Genomic DNA, 22,788 nt, shown 5'->3' on the forward strand with positions numbered 1-22,788 from the left:
AGCCTGGCCGTGGGGGTCCTTGGTTCCCACGCGCAAGCCTTCACCCGAGAGCACGGTGTTCCCCCAAGCTCACACCTGCCTCAGTATTGTCTTTTCTGCGCCAGCCCGCTCGCTCGCAGGAGAGCGGTGGCTCCCGAGGACCCTCCCCGGATGACCCTGGGCGTTCCTGGAGCCTGCCCCTCCCAGGTGTCCGTCTGGGGGGTTGGAAGTCAATTTGCTTCCTTCTGCTCACGACCTGTGGCCCCTGCCAGCTGGGAGGCCATGGGCCTTGATTTACACCCCTGGAGTGCACCTACGGCGAGGGGGGGGCGGGAGCGGGGCCCGGCTGGGCAGGTGCCCCGAGAGGGCAGGGAACGTTAATGGAAAACTTATTTATGGTGCTGCTTGCTCGCCGCCTGATACGGAGCTGGGCCTTTATTGATCGGCCGCTCGGGAGGCAGTTCAGCCTCCTCGTTGACACGTAGACGGGACTTGAAAGGCTGGCGGCCCGTGGGAAGGTGGCCGTGTCCTCCCCCGTGGCGTCGGGTATCACCCTGGCGGGCACTGGCTCCTCAGCTCCTTGGACGGTGAGGCCTGAGCCCGGTCCCCAGCGGGAAGCGGGGTTTCCCAGCCATGATGGTTTAGAGCCACAGTTTTCAGCCTCCAGGCAGGGTCCGCGGGGCGGCCGGGTCCCCTCCCCCACGTGTCCCGCGACTGCCGATGGGGCTGTTCCGCGAGGCACCTGTGCGGGTGGACACCCACCGGGATCCCGCCTGGGGTCAGATCCCGGGTCTGCGCTGCCTGCCCGCGTGTTCTCTAACACGGGGGCAGGAGCAGAGCCAGGCTCGCCAGCGTCGTTGGGGTGGGGGGCAGGGTGCGCGTGTGGCTGGCAGAAACCTTAGGAGTAGCCGTGGCGCTGGCTTCCTTACCGTCAGCGCGGCCCTCTCCCTTCCCACTGGGTCCTTTCCGTCGCGAGGATGCGGCCGTGTCTTACTGTCCCTCGCGCCCATCTTGGGTGACGACGGTGGATGTTCCGAGCTGTGGGATCTTGCTGTCACTGGGGTCCCGGGGACACTTGTGGCTCTGATGACGGATCTGGGGTTCGGGGGTGCCGTGAGCCCTGCTCTCTCTGCCGCGCCGGCTCTGGACCGCTTTGCCTGTCCCGCCGCGGCCGCCCGGGTCTGTTCCTGCTCCCCCCTCCCTGCATGCTGCTTGCTGGCCCCGGACCCCCTGGACCCCGCGCACCCCTCTCTCCCCCTCCCCCCACCCCCGCTCTGGTGCTGGGCCCTCCTACTCTCTGGGTGACCTGGTTCTTCTTTTCCTGTTTCAGGCATGAGCCATGAGCCCAAGTCCCCTTCACTAGGGATGCTTTCCACCGCGACCAGGACCACCGCCACCGTCAACCCCCTCACCCCCTCGCCGCTCAATGGCGCCCTGGTGCCCAGCAGCAGTCCCACCACCGGCAGTGCGCTGTCGGCCCAGGTCGCGCCGTCCTCCAGCTTTGCCGCCGCGCTGCGCAAGCTCGCCAAACAGGCGGAGGAGCCCAGAGGTAAGAGGCGCAGCCCCTTCTCCCGCCAGGCCCCAGGGGAGCGGGTGCGGCGGCCGGGGCGGGAGAGCCGCGTCCTTGGGGGTCTGGAGGCAGGGCGCTCGCGCCCTCGCGGCTGCTCAGGTGTCTCTCCTGCTGCTTCGTTCCGCCGGCGGGGGCGGGGGGCAGCACCGTCCCGGACCCCCCCCCCCCCCCACGTGGCCGCCTGGGCTGCGCTTCTGCTTCCCGTTCCCCCCGCCGCCGCCGCCGCCGCCTCGGTCCGGCCTGGGCTCCAGGAGGCGCCGCGGGGGTGGCCCGCGGTGGGGAGGGTGGGTGTGCCGGGCCCCCTCCCTGGGAGCCCGCGGTTCCCAGGCGACGCGGCGGCTTCGGGCTCTGCTGCCCACACCAGGCCCGGCAGGGAGCGCATCTCTGGAAACCCGCTGGGTCTCGGGGTCGGGGTGGGAGGGGGGCGGGGTCTCTGGGACGGCTCCCTCGACCCGGACCGTTACCGCTTAACGCGCCGAGGCAAGGATTGTGGATGGGCGGGTGCTCCCCGGAGGTTTGGAGCCCCGGCTCCTGGTGTCGCTCGGGTGGTGACAGGCTGTGTGGCTTTGGGGAAACGCTGACCCTCTCTGAGCTTTGATCTTCATACCGTGAGGCTCTCTGTGCCGCTGGCTTCGGGCGCTTCTGGGGATGGTCATCCAGTTGTCCGTGTTAGTCCTGGTCAGGGGCTGCTGGCTGGACGAGTCGGGTCGGAGGCGGTCTGTAGCGGGGGCCGCGGGGACTCCTGAGCAGGCCTCTCCCACACCCTGTGGACTTGCCGCTCGGAGGTGGGGCTGACCTCTGGGCAGACAAAAGCAGGGACCCGAGTGTCTCTGCCTGCTGGGTGCCTTGCCCGAAAGATCCAGGGCTCGGTGTCCAGGGCCCTCGGCGGGGGAACGCGGGTATGGGAAGGAAGCGTGTCTGTTTTCACAGGCTCCCGGGCCTGCGGCTCGGCGGACGGGACGTCTGCCCCGACCGGGACGGGCCGGGGGTCTCCTGGGTTCGGGATCTCGCCTCCTTCCGGTCGTTGGGCGGAGGAGGAAGCGTGAGGGGATGAGCTTAGGACTGACAGGGTGGGCGCTGGCCCGGGAAGAGCAGCCGCTGGGGCCTGGTTTCGCGTCCGCCCGCTGTGGGCCGCTCCGTCCACCTGGGCCCAGCGTGGCCGCTGGTGTCGGCACGTCCCTGCTGTTCCGGCCACGCAGCTGGAGAACAGATGTCTGCCGACGGCAGCCGGCTCCCTGCACGGTGGCCTGGGAGGCGCGCGCACAGCGGGGGCCGGGCGGGTTGAGGCTTGCTGGTCCCCTCAACGGTGAAGCCCTCGTGGCAGAATTTGCCCGCCACCCCCCTGGCCTGGCCGTCTCCGTCCTCGGCGTTCACAGGGGTCACGGGAGCATGCATGCTGGTTCCACTGGGGCTGGCTCGCCCCCGGGCGTCCCTCCCGGCCCACGGGGCTCGTCCTGGGGTGACACCTCCCGTCAGCAGAGGTCATGGCCACGGAGCGGCACATTTCCTCCTCGTGGAGGCTGCAGGGGAGAGGTCTGCAGACGGGGGCTCACGGGAGGGCCATGGGCACAAGGCAGGAGCCTGCCTCGATGGCCCTTGTCCCCTTTCCGCTGCCCCACACTGGCCCCGGCGTCTGGCTGGAGCACGGGCCAGCGGGCAGTCAACCCGTAAGAGCCTCCCGGGGCCCGCTGGCCGGGAGCAAAGTGTGCTGCTGGAGAGGCCGGGCCCGGTGACAGGGCGCCGCTCCCCACCGCACGTTCGCCGCCCTGGGAAGAGTGACTGCGGCGAAGGGCCGGGTGAGGGACGACGGGCAGCGGCCACGCTGGCCACGGTGCACGCTGTCGTGGGAGCTTGGCCTCTGCCGCCGGCTGACCGGAGCCACCCGCGTCGCTCAGATGTGAGGGCTCGGGTTTGGGAGGCTCAGCATCCGTGGACCGTGGAGCGGTGTTTGAACCCCGGGATGCCCCGCGCGTGGGTCCCACCGCGTGGGCGCCGGGCCCTCATCACGCTGTATCCTGAGCACGGCAGGCTTCCTGGCGGCCGTGAGCAAAGCCCTGGCAGGGAGCTCGGTTTTCGGTTCTTTACCTGATCCCCCCAGTCAGGCCACGGTTTGACAAACGAGGAGGTGCTGTCACTCGTGAGCATCCCTGGGCCACGCCCCGGGTCTGACTGAGTCACCCCAGCCGTGACGTCTCCATCGGCAGAAGCGGCTCACAGCCCAGAGTTGCCCGTCGTGCAGATGGCAAAGCTGAGGCTCGGGGAGGTCAAGTCAGGAGCCCCGGGCACCCAGCTGGCGAGCACGCGCCCTGTGCCCCACGCTGCTGCGGCTGCTGCGTAGGCCTGTCGAGGTGGGCTTGGAGAGCCGGAGTGAGGGCTGCAAGCCCGGGGGGAAGCTCCCTCGCTCCTAGGCCCACCTCATAGGTGCAGGGGGCACTCGGCAGTCTGTGCCTGAGGCGGGGGCCGCGGGTCGTGTGGACTGTCGGCTTCCAGAAGCCTGGGTGCAGTGGGGGCGCAAGGGGAGAGCCAGCTGGCCCTACCTTTCCCTCTGGAACCAGAGAGCCGCTGGGGGCTTGGCGGTCGGGGAAGGGTCAGGACGTTTCTTAGATTTCCAAGTTGTAACTCGTTCGGTGGCGTAAGAGTCCCCTCCCCTGGTTTTTAGTGCATTCGGAGTCGTGCAGCCTTGGGTGCTAATCCCAGGCCACACCGCTGCCCCTAAAGCAGCACTTAACCCGGCAGCGGGCCCTGCCCCCTCCCCTGGCCGGGGTGGGGGGCGCACAGCGCCAGCGACCGGCTTCCCGCGCTCCGCCTGATGTGCCAGGGCCGTCCCCGCGTGGCGTGCCAGGACCTCGTTCCTTTTCACGGCTGAACGACCTTGTGGCTGGCCGGCACCATCCACCTGTCACTGGGCGTGCGAGGCCGTCCCCCCCTTCATCGAGGCGGCGGCGTGTGTTAGTGTGGGCCGTGCACTGGCCGGTCGCCCGCTGTGTTCTCGGCCTGCTCTGGCCTCTGTTCTCCGTCCGCGTGGCTGTGGGCAGGGTTGGGCTGGGCTGGTCCCTCGTCCAGAGCAGCAGAGGGGGATTTGGAAGCCGCGGACTGGGGTCCGTGGACATCACGGCCTCCAGCCCCTCTCCCCGGGGCTCCTGTCTCTGCAGGTATCCCCCGCCGTGCCCAGGAACGTGTGGTTCCAGCACCCCCACCCCAGCCGCCAGGCCCACGGTGCCAGCCACACGCAGCCTGGCGCGTCTCCCGCTCCCCTTTGGCCCTCTGTCCCGCCCCCCCTCCCTCGCCGTGAAGCGTCCCCTTATTTCGAGCCTTGGCCCAAGCTCGCCCCTTCGTTTCTTGGGCTAATGTCTTTTCTCACGTCGTGTCCCGAGGGTGCAGTTCAAACGTTCAATTCAGAGGAAGTGTTCCGAGTGCTGTGTGGCTGGCTGTACCCTGAGAGGGGACAGAAGAGAGAAATCAGCCCCTCGGAGGGGTGTTTCATCTGTCCCGGGGCTCACGATGCCGCCTTTCCTGCAGCCAGGCCGCCCTGGGTGGGGGGGGCCGCGTAGGACAGAGATGCCCGCTGCTCCTGCTGTGGGCGCGGCCCAGGGCCTGGACCCGCCTGACCCTCTGGCTCATGTCCTTGCTGGGTGACCTGGGCACCTCACTTTACCTCTCTGAGCCTGGGTTTTCTCAGGTGTCATCCTCCTAGATTTTGATTCAGGGAGAACATACCAGCGGCCGGCATAGCAACTGTGTGCCAAGTGGGGACCACCATGGCCATCATCCCCTACCCCTGACCACCCCCACCCCCACCACTCCTCCCCTGCCATCGCCTCCTCTGGCCCCGCCCCCGATCGCTGAATTGGACCGGACTCTGGGAGTGACCCCGCCCCTCCCCTCTGAGGGTCGGTTGCCACGGCACCTGCTCATCTGCCCCCGCGTCACATGCTTTGTCGGGGCGCTCAGGGTGGCTGCTGTCTCTCCCGGTCCCTCGTCTTTACTCTTTGGGACAAAGGGGCGCCCAGCACAGGGAGTGACCGAGCCCACACTGGCTCCTCTTTGGGTCTGACCCCGGTTGGTCGCAGCTGTGCCCGTGGGACCCTCTCTCCGAGACCGGCCAGAGCGCGGCCCCACTGAGCTGAGGCGTCACGTGGGTCCTTCTCCTGATCCTCTGGTGGCAAAAAGGACGTCTTCCCGGGTCACTCGACCCACTGTGTCGTCTGGAAGCTACTAGGCCTGCCTTGGCCTGGCCGCCTCCTCCCTGCCTGTCCCCCCACCAGGGCCTCTTCTGGACAGAGACGGTCCCCCCTCCTCCACGGGCATCTGAAGCCCAAGTTTGAGCCTTGAATGAGCCCCAACCTAGGAATCCCAAGACCCCACCGACCTGGGGCGGGTCAGGACCTCTAACCCCCAGAGTGTCCCAACCTTCTTTCGGGCCTGCCTCACAGGGCTTCTCAGGCTCCCCAGTGGCCCTGTGCGCCCAGAGATGCTTGTTGAGTGACTGTGTGAGGGCGTGAGTCCGTGCCCGTCAGTCAGGAAACTCCCCCTGGAGTCTGACACCTGCTCGCCTGCCCTAGGAGCCGCCTTGCTTCCGGGTGGGGGTGGGGGTGCTCCCAGAGGCCCTGACCCTTCCCCTCTGCCCCCCTGCAGAGGGCGAGCCCGGGAGCCCCAGTCCCTGCTGTCCCTGAGCACGAGGAAGCAGAGGCCGCGGCTCTGACAAGCTGAGTGGCAATCTGCTCGCGTCCACGCTGCAGCAGGCGGGCTCCACGACGCATCCTCCGCCGCTTGGCGAAGCGCAAGTCGCCTGGGGCTGTGTGCCCCCCCCACCCCCCCCCCCCCCCCCCCCGCCCCGGGAACGCATCGGGCCGGGCCTCACTCGGGCTCGCTGCTTGTCCCTGCGTGCCCGGCCCACCCTTCCCACCTTCCGGCTGCCCCACACCCACGCCCCTGTCGAGGCCAGGTTTCTGTGGGCAGCCCGTGCTGTGGCCCCAGGACCCGGCTGTGCCGGGCGGGGTCTCCTTGGGCGGCTTCGGGGGCCCCGGTGAGGCAGAGGGAGCGGGATGGGCTCGGTGGCCGCCCTGGGCTCCGTCGGGTGACTGAGCTGGCGTCGGCCGGGAGCACAGGTGGCGGGCAACAGACTTGAGTTTCTAACTCTTCAGGTCCAGGGCCCCAAACGCGGGTGCCGCTGTCCAGAAGCTTCCTTCCACCCCATTCCTTGGCTGTCTGCCGCATCTCGTCTCTGGCTCTGCAGGCGGGTCTGGTTACCGGCAGGCCTTGGGCTGCTGGAACCCACCGAGGTCCTGTCCCCGAGCCCCAGGGCCCTCGTTGAGCCCCAGGGCCCTCGTTGAGCCCCAGGGCCCTCGTTGAGGCCAGAGGCGGGACTCTGCCCCGCCCGCCAGTGGCCCCCTAGAGTGAGGGCGGGGCTTCCTCTGACACCTGAAATCCTGTTTCAAAGAAAACAGCAGAACAGATCTGCAGAGAAGATCCCGCCGAACACGCTGGCCACGTGTGTGTCAGCCGTGCGTTGGCAAGGCTCCCCGGGGTGGCGTTTCCCCGCGGGATCTGCCGCCCCATCTGTCTCCGGGCACAGGTGTCAGCTCGCCGTGCAGGGAGACTTCTGTCTGCAGGGCCCTGGGGATTCTGGAGGCAGGTGGGCAAGGGAGGTCGGGGCTGGAGGAGGGTGAGGCCAGGGAGGGGGGTGGCCAGTGGTGCAGCGGGCCTCCCCCGGCTGTGGTGCTACAACACTGACCTCCCTGGTCACCGGCCACCTCTCCGGAGCCCCCTGCCCTCCGTGTGCCCTACCCCGACAGCGTTGTCGGCAAACGGAGGAGCCCGCCGCCCTCGCCTGCCCACTGGCAAATAATGAGCCCCCGAAAACGCGTTTCATGAGAAAGACCCACACCCGGCCTTTGCTGCTCTGGGTTTCCCTGACCATCCCGTGATGGTAGATAGGGCCCAGGAACATGCCGGTGGCCGTGTGGCGGGACAGTGTCCTGCACTGTGGAGGTGCGGGTGGGGAGAGCCCCGGGCCCGGAAGCAGGGATACGGCTGCCCCGTGACTCTCTCGGGGCACCTCTCCCCAAACCCACCGGTCGTGGGAGCCGTTGACCCCGGCTGGACAGGGGCAGCCCTGCGGGCCGTCCCTGCCTCCAGGTGCTCCCCGTGGTGTTTGGCCCCTGGAACCTACACACTTTGATTGCAAAGGGCACGGGGCCACCGTTCTGTTCTGTCGGGCACGTTCTGGGGAGACGGACTCTGGGACCGTCCGGGTTCCGTCCACCTGACACCCCGCCGGCTGGGAGGCTTCCCACGGCCCCTCGGCCTTGCAAGCAAGGGGGGCGTACTGATGGCCAGTCTCCTTTCTGGATCCAAATGGTGCGCGCCCGCCAGGCCTGGGTCCCCGAGTCCCGGTTGGAAACAGTGGTGGCCGAGTACGGGGAGGGCAGAGGGCAGCCCCAGAGCTCCGGTCACATGCCCTGCGGTCTGCCTGGGACCACCCGGGGTTGACCTGGGACAGAACAGACTCCGGGAGCGAGAGGAGGGCCCTGGCGAGCCAGGGACACGCAGGGCCCTCGATGCCTGTGCCCCCCACCCCCAACCCCACCCCCCGGTTGTCGTGGCCGCGGGTCCCGGGTCAGCCCCTGTACTGGTTGAACCTGGGCGCAACCCCGCCGAGCTCGGGTGGCCCGACTACCGGGACGGAGGACGTCCCAGCGGCCCTCTTTTTCGGGAGGCCAGCCTCTCGTCTCGCCCCTGTCGCCGGGAGCCCGCCTTGCCCTCCGTGCCCTGCAGTCGGGGCGGGCGGTGGTCCTGGACGTCCAGCGGGTGGTGGGCGCGTTCGTGGCGGGCTCAGCGCGCGTCTGGGAGAGCCAGCGGCCGTCGTGACGCCGTGGTTTCCTTGCCAGCCCCCCCCCCCCCCCCTCCTGAGTCTGGGGTCTCAGCTGTTAATTACACGTGCCCCGCGGCCTCGGTGCTCATCCTCCAAGTCGGGCGGCCGAGGTGACGGCGAGCGCCGCCTCCCGTCACCCCCCAGCCGCACGCGCCCGTGGACCGGCTCCTGCCGCGCGCCTCCAGTTAATTAGGACGGTCACGGCCTCCCGCCCCAGCGCGAAGCGGGGTCGGGGCGGCCGCTCGCTAATTGTGGGTGCGTGGTCAGGGATCGATCGCCTGTTCCGGCCGGCGAGGGACGCCCGCCGCCCTCCCCCCTCCCCCCCTCCCCCCTCCCCCCTCCCCCCAGGGGATTAGGCTGCTAATTGTCGGTGGCCTCCCGGTCCAAGTGCACCTGCGCCCCCGAGCTCCCCCGCCCCTCCCCCCTTGGTGATTAGGAATGAGGTTAATCCAGGGAGGCGAGCTAATGGCGGGGCCCCTCCAGAGGGGGGGCTCGGAGGCCAGGAGGGTGGTCTGAGGGAGGAGGGCCCCTGCGACCTGCGGCCCAGAGCCTGGCGCTTGCAGGGCGGGGTGCGAGGCCCCCCCACCAGAGCCCCATCTGCCTTTGACCCCAGCTTTTCCTCCAGGCTCTTGGCGGCCCCTGCCGTGACCGCAGGCCCTCCTGGCGTGTGTGTGTGTGTGTGTGTGTGTGTGTGTGTGTGTGTGTGTGTGTTTTCCTTCCTGTTTTGGGTCCAGAGCACAAACGTCCACCCTCTCTGCCCCCACGAGCTGGGCGGGAGATGAGCTGCGAGAGCAGGAGACACAGCAGCCTCACAGAGCCCAGAGGTGGGCACACGCAGATGAAAGGGGTTTCCGCATAGGGTAAAGCAGGAGTCAGCCGGAGGAAGGAACGGAGCCCTGACTCACGGCTGCAGTGTGGACAAACTGGAAAAAAACCGCCGGCTGAGTGAAAGGCCAACGCGGAAGGTTCCACACCATGTGATTCTGTTTGTGGGAACCGTCCCGAGTAGGGACGTCCTTGGAGACCAGACGGATTGGGGGCCGGGGTCTAAAGGGTACAGGGTTCCTGTTTGGGGTGATGGCTGCACAGCTATGAATACACCGAGGACTGAGGAATTGTGCCCTTGAGATGGGGATGGGGGACGGTTTCTGTGCTGCGGGAATTAGGTCAGTAAAACCATTACGACGCCAGGGGCGCCTGGGGGGCTCAGTCGGTCGGAGCATCTGACTCGTGATTTCCGCTCCGGTCCTGATCTCCCAGTCTGTGAGATCGAGTCCTGCATTGGGTGCAGAGCCTGCTCGGGATTCTGTCTCTCTCTTTCTCTCCCTCCCTCCCTCCCTTTCTCTCTCTCTCTCTCTCTCCCCCCCCGCCCCCCTCCCTCCCTCTCTGCCTGCCCCCTGCTCTTGCATACTCTTCTGTCTCTAAATAAATAAATAAATGGACTTTAAAAAATAAATGAAAGTTAAATATCTAAATAACCTACAGAAACGTGCACAGACTGAGTATCCAGCAGGACAGGTATCGGGAGTGACCCCACAGGTCAGGAAAAAGCCCCTGCTGTCGCGTGGCTGAGGGTTGTGGCTGCTTCCTGTCCTCCCTCCCCCGCCCCGCCCCGGGCGCTCGACCTGATAGCAACTCTGTGTCCTCGTGGCCACGTGCAGGCGGGCTGGGGGGCGGGTGCTTTGCTGGGTGCGTACCCCCGAAGAGGGGGGAGTGCCAGGCCAGGGAGAGAGCTGGCGGCCTGAGAGAGATGTGCCCAGTTTCCCGCAGTTGCACGGACCTGGGTGAGGGTCCACGAGAGCCATTCCGGAACCTCAGGGGGGTCACTTTCCAGCCGGGAGCTCCGCTCACAGGGCTGGCCGGATTAGCCTGTGACACCCCACCTGCCCCCTCAGCGGTCCTGAAACCGGCTTCGTAGCAGGGGGTGGGGGGGTCACCAACTTGACCAGACAGTAGCTTGTCCTAAAACCCCAGAAGCTGTCCCCACTGGGAAGGGAGGGTGGCCAGCGTGTGCTATTGGCTCTCCCCCGGTGGTCATGACATCCGACCCAGCTAGCTGGGCCTGGCCTGGCCGACTGGGGGTTGCAGCATTCTGGGGTGTGGGCTGTGGTTGCTGCTTTATCTGGGGGGGGGGGGGGGGGGACTTGGGGTCGCAGTTCAGGGCCAGCAGCCCTCGGGCAGCTCCTTCCTGCCCACGTGGCCAGGCCCTGACAGGTGGGATCTGGGAGCGCGGGGCTCCCGGCCTCGGTGTTGTTACCAATATTGCTAGCAGAACGAGCTGCCGGGCCGCTCTGGGGCTTGGCCTGTGGGGTTGGGGCTGGGTGTCTCCCCGTGGGGCTGCTTTGTACAGTTGCCCATGCTGTGCACAAGCCTAGGGAGTCAACGTTGAGGAGTCCTGGATGGAAGCACCTTGCTTAGGGCAAGGCTCTGTCTTGATGTCGCTGGGGCCTTGATGTCCGGCCGCTCTGCTTCCTGGTTATGCTGCTGAGGCCACGCGGGGCCACGTTCCCAGGGCCTCTGGGGCAGAGAGGAGAGATGGCCCCACGGTGCCGCCCTGGCAGCCGCGCGGCTGTCTGCGCCCGCGGCCGGAGGCTGCCCTGCCTCCCCCTCAACACAAAGGTTCCATTTGGTAACGTGAGCGTGGCCGCTTGAGACAGTGTGGAGACGAGGGTCCCTCGGCCCCGGGAACGAGGCACGTTTGGAGCGAAATCCAGGAGGACGCCTGCGAACAGACGGGATTCCCCTTCCGCAAGGGGTTGTCTCTGCTGACGCTGCTCCCTCTCTCCCCTGACCCGCGTGGGGCGCTTGCGGACAGAATGGGCCATCTGAGCCCTTCAGAAGGGTCAGCGTTTGCCCTTTGAGTCCGCGAGCAAGACGGCGCGTCCCCGGGCCGCGCGTGATCATCCACGTCCCGGCTGGTGGAGCACGTGGCCGCCTGGGCCCCCGCATCCCACCCCCGTGGCCACAGGCGAGCGTGTGCCCCTTGCCCGCCCGGCGCAAGGGCGTCCCAGGCAGCCCCAGCTGCGGTTTGTGCTTTCAGATGCTGTGGGGTCTGTCTGCCCCGGGTCCGTGTCGGCCGTCTGTGATGGGGGTGGGGACCACCGGCGTCGTGTGGGCGCGTGACGAGGGTCTCCCTCCTCCTCGGGATGCAGGGTGTGTGTGTTTGTGTGACAGACTCTGTTGAGCCTGGGTGGGGATCTCGGGGACCCCCCCCCCCCGACACTGCTGGAGGCCCCAGGGCCGGGACGTGCCTGAGTCACAGGGAGGTCAAGGCTGGTGCCTGCTGGAGGTGGGGACCCGGGAGCAGGACGCACTTGAACACAGTTACTGCCCAGCTCATACGCTCCCCGTCCTGGCCGCCCCTCCCGGGGGAGCAGCCGGCCAGCTTGGCCTTGCACCCGAGCTTTCTCCCTGGGGACCCCGGAATGCTTTCCCCCCGGGCCCTGCCCACCCCACCCCCCATGCCCTCTAGAAACCCCGGGTCCCCCGCTTCCTGACTCTGCCCACCCCATCCCACCTCCGGGGGGACCTCCGCTGGGTGTGATGTTGGGGTACAGCATTCCTTTTGGGGGACAGAAGCGATCTGGAGTCAGGTAGCAGCGATGATTGCACAACCCAGTGAATGTGCTAGAAGCCACCAGCCTCTGCGCTTTAAATGGCGAATTAGGTCTCCGTTTTTAAAATTTGAGAATAGGCTGCAGTTGATATTTGAGAAACGAAAAAGTAAGCGTCCCTCGGCCGCCTCTCTGTGTCCCTGCCTCGTGCCCGGCCCATCCAGCCCTGTGACTGGTGCTTTGCTGGCCGCTCGGGCATCCTGCGTGCCCTGCCTTTTCCTGCAGCCCCTCTACCTGCAGGCGGAGGGCTCGGGGCCTGTTAGGAGCTGGGGGGGGGGGCGGTGGGTGGGTTCTGGCTCTGGCCTCGTGGAGGGGGGGGGTCCGGTCCGGCTGCTGTGTTGACCGGGTCCCACCCAGCCAGGGGCAGCCCCCGACGGCGCACATCCTGCCTGTGTGATGTGGGACGTGGGCTCGTGGCCCCGAGCTGCGATGGGACACGTCTCTCGTGTCGGGGCCCGTGTCTCCGTCAGCGTCCGAGGGGGCGGCCCTTCCTGCCCACCCTCGCCTCGGGCTGGGGCTTGGGTGAGGGGCGCTGGGCCGCGGAGCCAGAGAGGGCGCGCGGCGCGGCCCGAGGCGGCCGGGGAAGCAGGTTCCCTGCCTGTCCGCGGGCTGCGTGGGGCTGGGGACGGCCGGAGCCCTCCGTGGCCGTGGCCCCCGCTCAGCCTCCCGCGTCCTTCTCCCGCAGGGTCTTCGCTGAGCAGCGAGTCGTCCCCCGTGTCCTCACCGGCCACCAACCACAGCTCTCCCGCCAGCACGCCCAAGCGCGTGCCCATGGGCCCCGTCATCGTCCCCCCTGGGGGCCACAGTGTGCCCAGCACACCCCCCGTGGTGACCATCGCCCCGACCAAGACCGTCAATGGCGTCTGGAGAAGTGAGAGCCGACAGGTGAGTGGGGGGGCGGCCGGGGGGGGGGGCCCGTCTCGGGATCGCGGCCGCGCGCCCTGCCTCGCTCTCGTGAGCCCGACCCCCGTGCGGGTCAGGACGACGGGACACCCGCCCGGAGGGGCCGGGTGTCGGAAGAGGATCCCCGGGCTTCAGTCAGGCCGCCAGCACCGAGCACCCCTCCGGGGGCTCCCACGACAGGTTTATTCTTCGTGTCCCCCGAGGCTGGGGGTCTGAGACCCTGGCACGGGCTTCCTCCCGAGGCCTCTCTCTCTGGCCTGTAGACGCCGTCTTCTCATGCGGGGCCCGGTCTGCTTTCTCTGGCGACACGGGTCCTGGGGGATCGGGGCCCGCCCGAATGACCTCACCTTTAGTTACCTGCTCCGAGGCCCCGTCTCCAGCACGCTCCCAGGGTTGGCACTCCGCCGTGAGAAGTTGAGGGGGACACGGCTCAGTCCGGAGCCCCGCGTGAGCCCCGCGTGAGGTGCTTCAGAGGTGGCAGAGGTGACACAGGGTAGCTGTTCTGAATACCTGCCGCTCGAACACGGGACAGAAGTGGGGAAAGGGCGCTGGGTGTTCTCGTGCGTCCCGCTTTCCCGTTTCTGTCCTGGCCTCTGAAGGCCCCGCACTTGGGGTTCCCCTGGGTGTGGCTGTTGCCACGGTGTCCTGCCAGTGCGGGAGGCCTGGGAGGGTTCCTTTGTTCCTGCCTCGGCTGACCCCCCCCACCTGCACCCGGGTACCCCTAACCGAGGGGGGGGGGGCGGAGCAGGGGTGAGAGGATACTTCTGGGCTTTTCTGCTGAGTCCCCAGAGGGGTGGTAGTACTGAGAAATACTAATGAGTTAAGCGACCGACTTGGGCTCTGGTCATGATCTCACGGTTCGTGGGTTCGAGCCCCACGTCGGGCTCTGTGCTGGCAGCTCGGAGCCTGGAGCCTGCTTCAGATTCTCTGTCTCCCTCTCTCTCTGCCCCTCCCCTGCTCGTACTCTGTCTTTCTCTCCCTCTCTCTCTCTCTCTCAAAAATAAACATAAAAAAAATACCAGCTAAACCACAAGAAAAGTGGAAGAGGGGAGTCAGTTGGGCACCAGCCTCCCCCCACCCCTACGCCCTGGTCATCCAGTAGATAGTAGATCTGTCTTTACTCTGCCCTGGGGGTGGGAGGTAGCCAGCCTCTGTCCACAGAGGGGGTGGGGGTGACCCTCGGGCAGGGGTGAGGACCCTCCTGGGTGTGGCCCTGGCTTGGCCCCGTGTCCGAGGTGGCCATTGCTTAGCCCTCTGTGCAGTTTGAGAGCGGGAGAGACCAGGTGGGGCCTGGCGGGCAGATTCCAGCCAGAGGGGTTTGGAGACCCCTGAGCTGCCCCTGGGCCCAGTTCGAGGGAGGGTCGGGTCTTCCCCGGGACCTTCTGCCTCCGGAGGGGGGACTCTTTGCCTCTCGCTGTCAGCCGCCTGGAGATCCACCTTGACCTCGGGGCCCCAGCCACCCGACTCGGACCCTGACTCGTCGCCACTCCTTGCCTCTCCCGGACTCCCTCGGCCCCGGGTCGTTTCCGGATCCTGCCCTGTCCCTGGCTCAGCACTGGCTGGTGACAGCCGCCATGGGACGCCTGCTGTCTTCCCCTCCTCCAGCACCTGTGCCCTGGCACCCCGCGGAGGGTCCTGACTGCCTCAGAAACGTTTAGTAGCCCCAGAGAAAGGGCCGTGATGGATCTGCTCTGGCCATTTACCACCACGGCGCTTAATGAAACACTAATGCCACCAGGGAGGGCGGCGGGAAGGGAACTGCATTAGCAGATGATGTATGGCTCATCAGCTTCTCACAAAGGCTCAGTGGAGAATGTAATCCTTCTGGGGAGGGGAGGCGGGGAGGAGAGCCGCTTCCCCAAGTGGTGGCACAGGAGTGGGGGGGGGGGATCCCGCAAGGTGGGGAGGCGTGGGGGCGGGGCCCTGGGCCTGTCACCGGGGTCGCCAGGGCCCTGTTTCCCAGGTAGTGGGAGCTGCGGAGGACAGCTGAAATGAAAAATGGTCTATTTTCGGGCTAACAGAGCATGTCGGGCCTGTCTGCCTGGAGCCCTCTCTCTAATCACCAGAGAAGGATTTTCCTCCCTCCCGCCCACCCCCTTGCGGCCCTTTCACCTCCGCGGCTGTGCCTGCGGCCGCAGCCCTGAAACAAAAGCCGCCCCCAGATGCTCCCTGCCGCTCGTCTGTCTGCCAGGGCGACGGTGGGAGCCCGGCGCGCTCCTGGGGTGCCCCGCGGTGGCCTGGCCCCGGTTGGGGGCTGCTCCCTGGACCCCGGGGCAGCCCCTGCGCGCCCCCAGAGGGCCGCCCCCGTTCCCAGGTGCCTGTCGCAAGCGTGGCTGGGCTCCAGCCAGACGGAAGGCGCGTGGGTCCGGCCCGTCGCACCCCTTGCTCGCCCGCCAGCCCCTCCCCCAGGCTCTCCAGCGCCTTGTTTGTCCTCTGCCGCCGGGAAGGTGCCATCTGGCCCGGCCGCGTGCAAGCAGGGCTTTGTCCCGCTGAGGGGGAGAAGGGGCGGCCGGGGCCGGTGCGCTCGGGGCCCCTCCTGCGTGGCAGGGGCCGCCCCGGGGGCACTTGCCTCTGCCGTTGATTCCGCGAGCGGTGGCTGACGCACGTGGAGGCGGGTGACGGCCTGGTTTGGGGAGAGCCGCCTGGAGCTTCTCCCCAGATGTTGTTCTAGGGTCCAGGACCCCCTCCGAGGATTCTGTGGCGCCCCCCCCCCCCCCCCCCCCCCCCCCCCCGGCTGCCACCTCTGTCCTGCTCTGGCCCAGGGGGGCGGGGGTTGTCCTGGCCAGCCTGAGGGCAGCGTCCAGGGTGCCTGGAGTCCCCTTCAGTGCTGGGCACCCCCTGTTCAGTCCGTCCCAGACCACGGGCAGCACAGGGCCCCCTCCGGCCCACAGTGGCCCCCGTGAGGCCAGAGCATGGCAGCAGGTGGGTGGAGGGGCTCGTGCAAGCCTGCCCCGCACCAGGTGGTGGGCGTGTGGGCGGACCCGGCAAGCCCTGACCTGGCAAAGGCCCGTGAGACGCTGGTGTGGGCGGGCGACCGGCTGCCGCTTCACCCTCCTCGCCTCCGTTTCCGCCCGTCCGTCCCTGTCACGCTAGGAGCTGGCGCTGCGATTGGGACGCTTGACAGATGGGGAAACCGAGGCACGGGGCCGTTATGGGTCTCATCCGGGGTCTCCAGAACCGGACAGGAGCCGTCTTCAATAAGGCTGTGGGGGGAGCCCACCCTGCTGTCCACATAGGTGTGGGCCCTTGTATAGAAGTCTCTGGAAAATCGGGGGCTGGGAGTTCTGGGCTGCTCGCTCGGACCTCGGATGTGGGTATGGGTGCGTGTGTCCCCCCCCACCTCGACACCTGCCATGTGAACCCCCCCCCCCCTTCGGGGAAGGGCGAGTCGGAATTCGCGAACCTGCAAGGACCCCGCCGTGAGCGGAGGGGCCGTGCCAGCGTGTGGGAAGGAACAGATGTTGCCGCTCATTAAAAATTCCAATCAGCGGCCTGTCTCCTTCAATTAATTATCACTGATGTGTCTTCTGGAAGACCGGGGAGGGCGCGGCGGCCTGGCACCGGCCTGCCGGGTAGACGTGCCTGACGGCCGGGGCCTCCTTGCCTGGCCCCCGCCGTCCGCTCCTGCCCCACCTCGCGTGCGGGCCTGAGGTGGCTGCTGGGGTCAGAGGGCACGGCCGCGGAGATGAACTTGGGGCTCCGCTGCTCACACCCCCCAACCGAGCCGGAGGGCCTCGGGCGTGGGGGAGGGTCTGGGGAGCGGGAGCATCTTCTCGGCACGGGGCTCGGCCTCCAGATGCCCGGCGGTCCACTCCTGGACGCGTCCCTCAGCCTGCCAGCTCCTGGAGACCGTCAAAGGGCCGTGGCTCCCTGTCGTTTTAGGGGTGCCTGGCGTTCCGTGGCACGGCGGGAACACCGTGGTTTGCGGGTTGACCGGCCTGCGCTCGACCCCCCTGAGCCCCGCCTGCTTTCTCCCGGCCCTGGTTTTTGGTCTGCTGATGGGCACGGCCAGACCTGATGCCCAGGGGAGAGCCCGGCATCACAGCCCGTGCCCTCTCTTGTCACCGTGCCGCCGCCTCCGTGCAGCGCGCGTTTGGGTAGAGACCCTCCAGGAAGGCGCACCTCAGAGCGGGCGCCGAAACCTGGCCCCGCGCCCCTGCCTGACTCCTGCTCTCTGTCCTCCAGCAGGACGCCGGCTCTCGGGGCGGCGGCGGCGGCGGTCGGGAGCGCCTCATCGTGGAGCCCCCGCTGCCCCAGGAGAAGGCGGGGGGCCCCGCCATCCCCTCCCACCTGCTCAGCACCCCCTACCCTTTCGGCATCTCCCCCAGCTCCGTGGTGCAAGACTCGCGCTTCCCACCGCTCAAGTAAGTGCGGATCGGGGGCTGGGGGTGCAGGGGGCGCAGGGGGCACGTGCGCCTGGGGTCTGGATCCCGGGGGCCCCGGGGCGCCTCCCGGCCGTGGGTGGCAAGCCCGTGCCCGCTGCCGGACGGCGAGGGCCACGCAGGCCCCAGGAGCCAGCAGTAGCTGCCTGCTTCTCCGCCGTCCTTCCCTCATCCACCCGTCCCCGTCCCCGCCCCCGCAGCCTGCAGCGGCCTGTGCACCACGTGGTGCCCCCGAGCACCGTGACCGAGGACTACCTGAGGAGCTTCCGGCCCTACCACACCACCGAGGACCTCCGCATGACCTCCCTGCCTCCCCTGGGCCTGGACCCGGCCGCCGCGGCCGCCGCCTACTATCACCCCAGCTACCTGGCCCCGCACCCCTTCCCCCACCCAGCCTTCAGGTGAGACGCCCCAGTGAGTCCTCCGGGGCCGTCCCCCCACGTGGCCTCACGTCCTGGGGCCGCGCTCTGCGTCTCGAGCGGCCCCCGAACCTTCCAAGTTGGCTGCTGGCCCGTGGCGGGAACCCTCCCCCCTGCCCTCTGTGCCGCCAGTTCCCCTCTTGCTGGCTGTTTCACTGGCCGCCCGGGCACACGGCCTCGCTTAGACGAGGGACCCTTTGCCGTGTGACGGAGAAGCCGCAGGGGGAGTGTGCCCCGCGTCTCTGCTCTGTGTAGGGGCTTCCCGAATCCCGACCCGGCGGGTTACGGGGAGCGGGCTGCTGCTCGTGTGGGGCCTCGGATCTCGAGCTGCTGTTGCCCAGCGGCCCTTCGGGCGGGGGCTTTGGGGCTGGCCGCGGCCACGGCCTCTGTCTGCGGGGCCTGTGTAGGCCCCCGTCCCTCCCGCCCCGTCTCCCGCATTCACGGCACCACATGCCCCGGGGCGCACCTGCTGACGGGGCCGGGGTTCATTTGCTTTGCCTTTGCTTCTCACCCGGCCCTGTCTTCCCTGCACAGGATGGACGACTCCTACTGCTTGTCAGCCCTACGGTCCCCCTTCTACCCCATCCCCACGCCCGGCTCCCTGCCCCCGCTGCACCCATCGGCTATGCATCTCCACCTGTCCGGGGTCCGCTACCCCCCCGAGCTCTCCCACTCGTCCCTGGCGGCGCTGCACTCGGAGCGGATGTCCAGCCTCAGTGCCGAGAGGTGAGCCGCGTGCCGGGCTGGGGCGGCCCCCGCGCTTGCCGCCCCGACGGAGCGGCTGGGCCAGCGCCCGTGTCCGCGGTCTCCTCGCCCGCAAGGTGGGGGCGGTGGCGGGTGCCCGGCGGCTCTGCGGTCCACCGCCCGCCTCCTGGCGCGAGCGCCCGGTGAGGCTTGGGGGGCTGGCGCGCGGCACGCGGCCCGGAGCCCTCTGAGTCCCTCGGGGGTCAACGAGAGCGGGGCCCCGTGCACCTGCTCCCGCCGTGCAGGTCGGGCTGCCGGGGTCCCGCTCCTGGGAGTCGTCGCTGGGGGCCCGTGTCCGGTCCCCTCTGGGTCCGCGCGGGCCGGCACCAGCCGTTCCCGTTTGGCCGCAGGCTACAGCTGGACGAGGAGCTGAGGCGCGAGCGGGAGCGGGAAGCCGACCGCGAGCGCGAGAAGGAGCGCGAGCGGGAGAAGGAGCGCGAGCGCGAGAAGGAGCTGGAACGGGAGCGGGAGAAGGAGCGCGAGCGGGAGCTGGAGCGCCAGCGGGAGCAGCGGGCCCGCGAGAAGGAGCTGCTGGCGGCCAAGGCGCTGGAGCCGGCCTTCCTGCCCGTGGCCGAGCTGCACGGGCTGCGGAGCCACGCCGCGGAGGAGCGGGCCAAGCCCTCGGAGCAGCTGACCCCCACGCGCCCAGGTACCGCGGCGGGCAGCTGCCGGCCTCACCGCGTGGCCCTCCCCAGGCCACAGCCTCGAGGTGGCCGCTGAGCAGGGCGCGAGCGGGGAAGGGACGCGCCCTGGTGCCGGGGACGCGCGCCTGGCAGCGAAGCGCGGCGAAAGCGTTAGGAGGTGGCGGATGAGTCTTGAGGCTTCTCTTTTTTTAACCTACTTTGTTTCGTTGCGAGTACACGCGATCGGACTTTTACGAGGGCTTGTGCACGACGGGCGGGCTCGCGTGACTCTGGAGAGTTCGGTCCGCTCTCGTGAGCCGGCGCCTGCCTGCTCAGTCCGGCACCTGGCGGGGCCGCCACCGAGTGTCCGGGGGTGGGGCCGGGGTGGGGGTGTCTTCCTGGAAGGGCGGGAGGAGAGCAGGGGAGGCTCGGGCTGGGCCCGGGGCGCCGCGGTCCCGCCCTGACGGCCTGTCCCCCCCACAGAGAAGCTGAAGGAGGCAGGTCTGCAAGCCCCGAAGGCCGTGCAGCACCCCTTGCACCCGACGCCCGCCCCCCACCACAGCGTGCCCAGCCTGCTCTCCAACCACAGCATCTTCTCGCTGCCGGGCAGCAGCGCGGCCACGGCCCTGCTGATCCAGCGCACCAACGAGGAGGAGAAGTGGCTGGCGCGGCAGCGGAGGCTGCGGCAGGAGAAGGAGGACCGGCAGTCCCAGGTGTCCGAGTTCCGGCAGCAGGTGCTGGAGCAGCACTTGGACATGGGCCGGCCCCCGGCGCCCGCGGAGGCGGAGCACAGGCCCGACAGCGCCAGGTGGGGCCCCCAGGAGGGAAGGGGGGTCCGCACGCTGCCGTTCGCCCGGCCTCCCGAGTGCTTCAGCTCGTCCCTGCTCTGACCCCGTGAGGAGGTTGAGCCTCCGAGCAGGGAAAGGAGGCGCTCGGAGGGGCCTGTCCCCGAGAAACGGCGCCGGCCGGAGCCAGGGCCTTCCCGCAGAGCCCGGCTGTGTCCCTGCAGGGATGGTCGTGGCACTTGGGGGGGAGGGGGGTGCGTGAGAAGCTTTAATTGACGATTAGACCCATTCTTTCCATCTTTCTCTGCTTTCAAGCCCAAACGTTTTTTAACGAGAACAACGGGGACTGCGTTTAATTTTTATTTCAATAGGAAATCAAGTTCGTTGCTGTTGTAATAATAGCCACTTGCCAGCCCCGGATTCCCCGGGAGGCCGTCCCTGGGTCCCCCCCAGCTGGGGACAAGTCTTGCCTTGTGAGCTGGGCCCCTTCTTACCCTCACAGCTGCGCCCTGAGGCCCCCCATCTGTCGGTCTGGCTGTCACCTAGTGTCTCCCGTCCCACCCTCCGTCCCCCTCATCGGCCAGAGTTGGGGGAGAGGCCCGGGCCACGTCTCAGGGACGCGGGATACTAGACGCCCGTTCTCTCAGTTGTGCACAAAGGAGGCCGGGTGGGGACGTCCGTGGAATGTTTTCCGGCTCTCGGCGTCTGGGATGCTGTCTGGGTCGGAGGCTCTTGGAACGTCCACGTGCTCCTTCCCTCTTTCGCTCGGCTGGGCTGGCGTGACTGGGGGTACGTGGTAGCTGGGCCCTCCGCCCCGGCTGAGTGTCCCCGCAGCCGACAGCCTGCAGCGAGGGTCCCCTCTGCTTCTCTGAGGCCCCACAGAGGCCAGGTCTCCGAGCCCCCTCACACCCCGGGGCCTGGAGAGCGGCCAGCGCCCCTCGACACCTCCTGATAAAACCTGGGTGTTCTGGCTCCCACAGGGGTCTTCCTCTGCCCGAGGCCCCAGGATCCCAGCCCCGCCGCTGCCGTGAGCCTCCCTCCGCCTCGGGACCTAGCAGGCCTCCTGGCCTCCGTGGTCCCAGCTCGCTTGGCCTTACAGCGGCGTGAACTTGACAGCTGACTGGCCCTTGTGTTCTGAGTTAGAAAACCATTCAGTGTTTGGCTCTGGGGCATGAAATATTATCCCACTGACAGGTTTTCCTTGGCTTGTTTACTTAAGGACACACGGCTTCTCGATACGGTTCTCTCTTGTCCTCTGCCGATCCCAGGTGCTGCGGCCTTGGGGTTTTCTCCCAGCCGGTGTTTGGGAGTCACGTGGTGGCTGTGGTGAAATGTCCCCCCTCCTTGGCCAGAGCCCCAGGGCCCTGCTAGGACAGTGGCAGAGCGTCTTAGCAGGTGGAAGGTCCCTTCCGGGTCCCACCCCGCCTGAGCGTGAGGCGCGCGACGCCCCGGCCGGTGGCTGGGCTCCCTGAAGCCCCGTTGGGTGTGGCTCCTGCTCTGGGGCCCTGAGGGGTTGCCGCCCTTGCTGCTGGGGAGCCCTGGGGTTGAGCGACAGCGCAGACCCGTACTAGCTGTGAGGGTCTCCCCCAAAGCCGGCCTCCCCCACCCCACTGGGCTGGGCAGGCACCTGCGAGAGGAGAGTGGCACGTCTGGGGGTGGGTGCCGCTAACCAGACCGCGCCCGTGGCGTGGCGTGGGAACCTTGTCGTCCTCTCCGTGACGGGTCTGCCCGTGGAAAACAAAGACGGGGGCCTCTCCTCACAGAGTTTCGGGAAGCGGCGGAACAGAATAAGCTGGGTCACGGGTGGGACACAGGAGAGGAAGCAGGTCTGGCCTGAGAGCGTCTGTGTGCGGTCAGCAAGCAGTGTCTAATTTTGAGCCTCTGCGTCCTCTCAGAAGCAGGTCCGCCCGAACCTGCCTTAGCTGTGTGGAGGGCAAGTGGAACCCACAGGCGGTAGCCTGCCCGGTGGCTTGGAAGAGGCTCTCGGGGGAGTTCCCGTCCAGGCCACCCCGAGCCGCCTCTCGCCCCCGGGTGGGCAGCCTGGAGGTGACCGCTGCCACGACTCACGGCCTGCTCCGCTCGCTCCCCAGGCCTGGACCGAACCGTCAGGAGCCGGGCAGCCGAGACCCCCCGCAGCACTTTGGCGGGCCCCCGCCCCTCATCTCGCCCAAGCCCCAGCACCACTCTGTGCCCACGGGCCTCTGGAACCCCGTGTCCCTGATGGACAGCACCCTGGAGACGCGGCGGGCCCCCGAGAGCCACCCCCTGCACAGCCACCCCGCCCCGTTCGAGCCCGGCCGCCAGGCGGCCGTCCCCCTGGTGAAGGTCGAGCGGGTCGAGGAGGGGCCCCGGAAGCGAGAGGCCGCCCCCCTGGACAAGTACCAGCCGCCCCCACGGGAGGCGGGAAGCCTGGAGCACCAGGCCTTCGCCCACGGGCCCGCGCCCTTCCTGGCTGAGCTCGAGAGGTCCACGCAGACCCTCCTGGGCCAGCAGCGGGCCCCCCTCTCCCAGCCGGCGCCCTTCGGGGAGCTCCCCGGGCCCCTGAAGCCGGGCTCGCCCTACCGGCCCGCGGCCCCCCGGGGCCCCGACCCCGCCTACGTCTACGACGAGTTCCTGCAGCAGCGCCGGAAGCTGGTCAGCAAGCTGGACCTGGAGGAGCGCAGGCGGCGAGAAGCCCAGGAGAAAGGTGGGGTGTCCCTGGGGGCCCTGACCCCCCGGGACCGGGGGCGCCCGCCACCCCGCAGCCCGCTTCCCGCTTCCCGCTGCTCGCGAGACAGACCGGGGGCCCTGCCGGCGCTGTTATGGCGCAGACTGTCCCGAAAAAGCCAAGCGGGAGATGGTTCCACAGCCACGCGTTTCATAAGTGAGGAACCGAGGCTGACGAGACGGTTTTAA

General features: G+C 68.4%; 1 protein-coding gene across 12 annotated transcripts in view; it reads left to right on the forward strand.

Moving 5' to 3' along the window:
- Positions 1–22,788, forward strand: part of LOC122209197 (genetic suppressor element 1) — a 122,540-nt gene that overhangs the window by 90,519 nt on the left and 9,233 nt on the right. For 9 of the 12 annotated variants that reach the window (XM_042920969.1, XM_042920961.1, XM_042920958.1 and 6 more), the window contains 8 exons: positions 1,310–1,528; positions 12,723–12,922; positions 17,126–17,304; positions 17,523–17,723; positions 18,276–18,467; positions 18,836–19,134; positions 19,592–19,916; positions 21,984–22,579. In XM_042920969.1, coding sequence (XP_042776903.1) covers positions 1,312–1,528; positions 12,723–12,922; positions 17,126–17,304; positions 17,523–17,723; positions 18,276–18,467; positions 18,836–19,134; positions 19,592–19,916; positions 21,984–22,579 — 2,209 coding nt within the window. In that variant the 5' untranslated portion in view covers positions 1,310–1,311. Of the gene's footprint in view, positions 1–544; positions 567–1,309; positions 1,529–12,722; positions 12,923–17,125; positions 17,305–17,522; positions 17,724–18,275; positions 18,468–18,835; positions 19,135–19,591; positions 19,917–21,983; positions 22,580–22,788 lie in introns of those variants that run through there. The other 3 variants (XM_042920967.1, XM_042920959.1, XM_042920970.1) reach the window with 3 other exon arrangements.

Source organism: Panthera leo, chromosome E2, assembly GCF_018350215.1.
Source record: "Panthera leo isolate Ple1 chromosome E2, P.leo_Ple1_pat1.1, whole genome shotgun sequence".
Lineage (NCBI taxonomy): Eukaryota > Metazoa > Chordata > Mammalia > Carnivora > Felidae > Panthera > Panthera leo.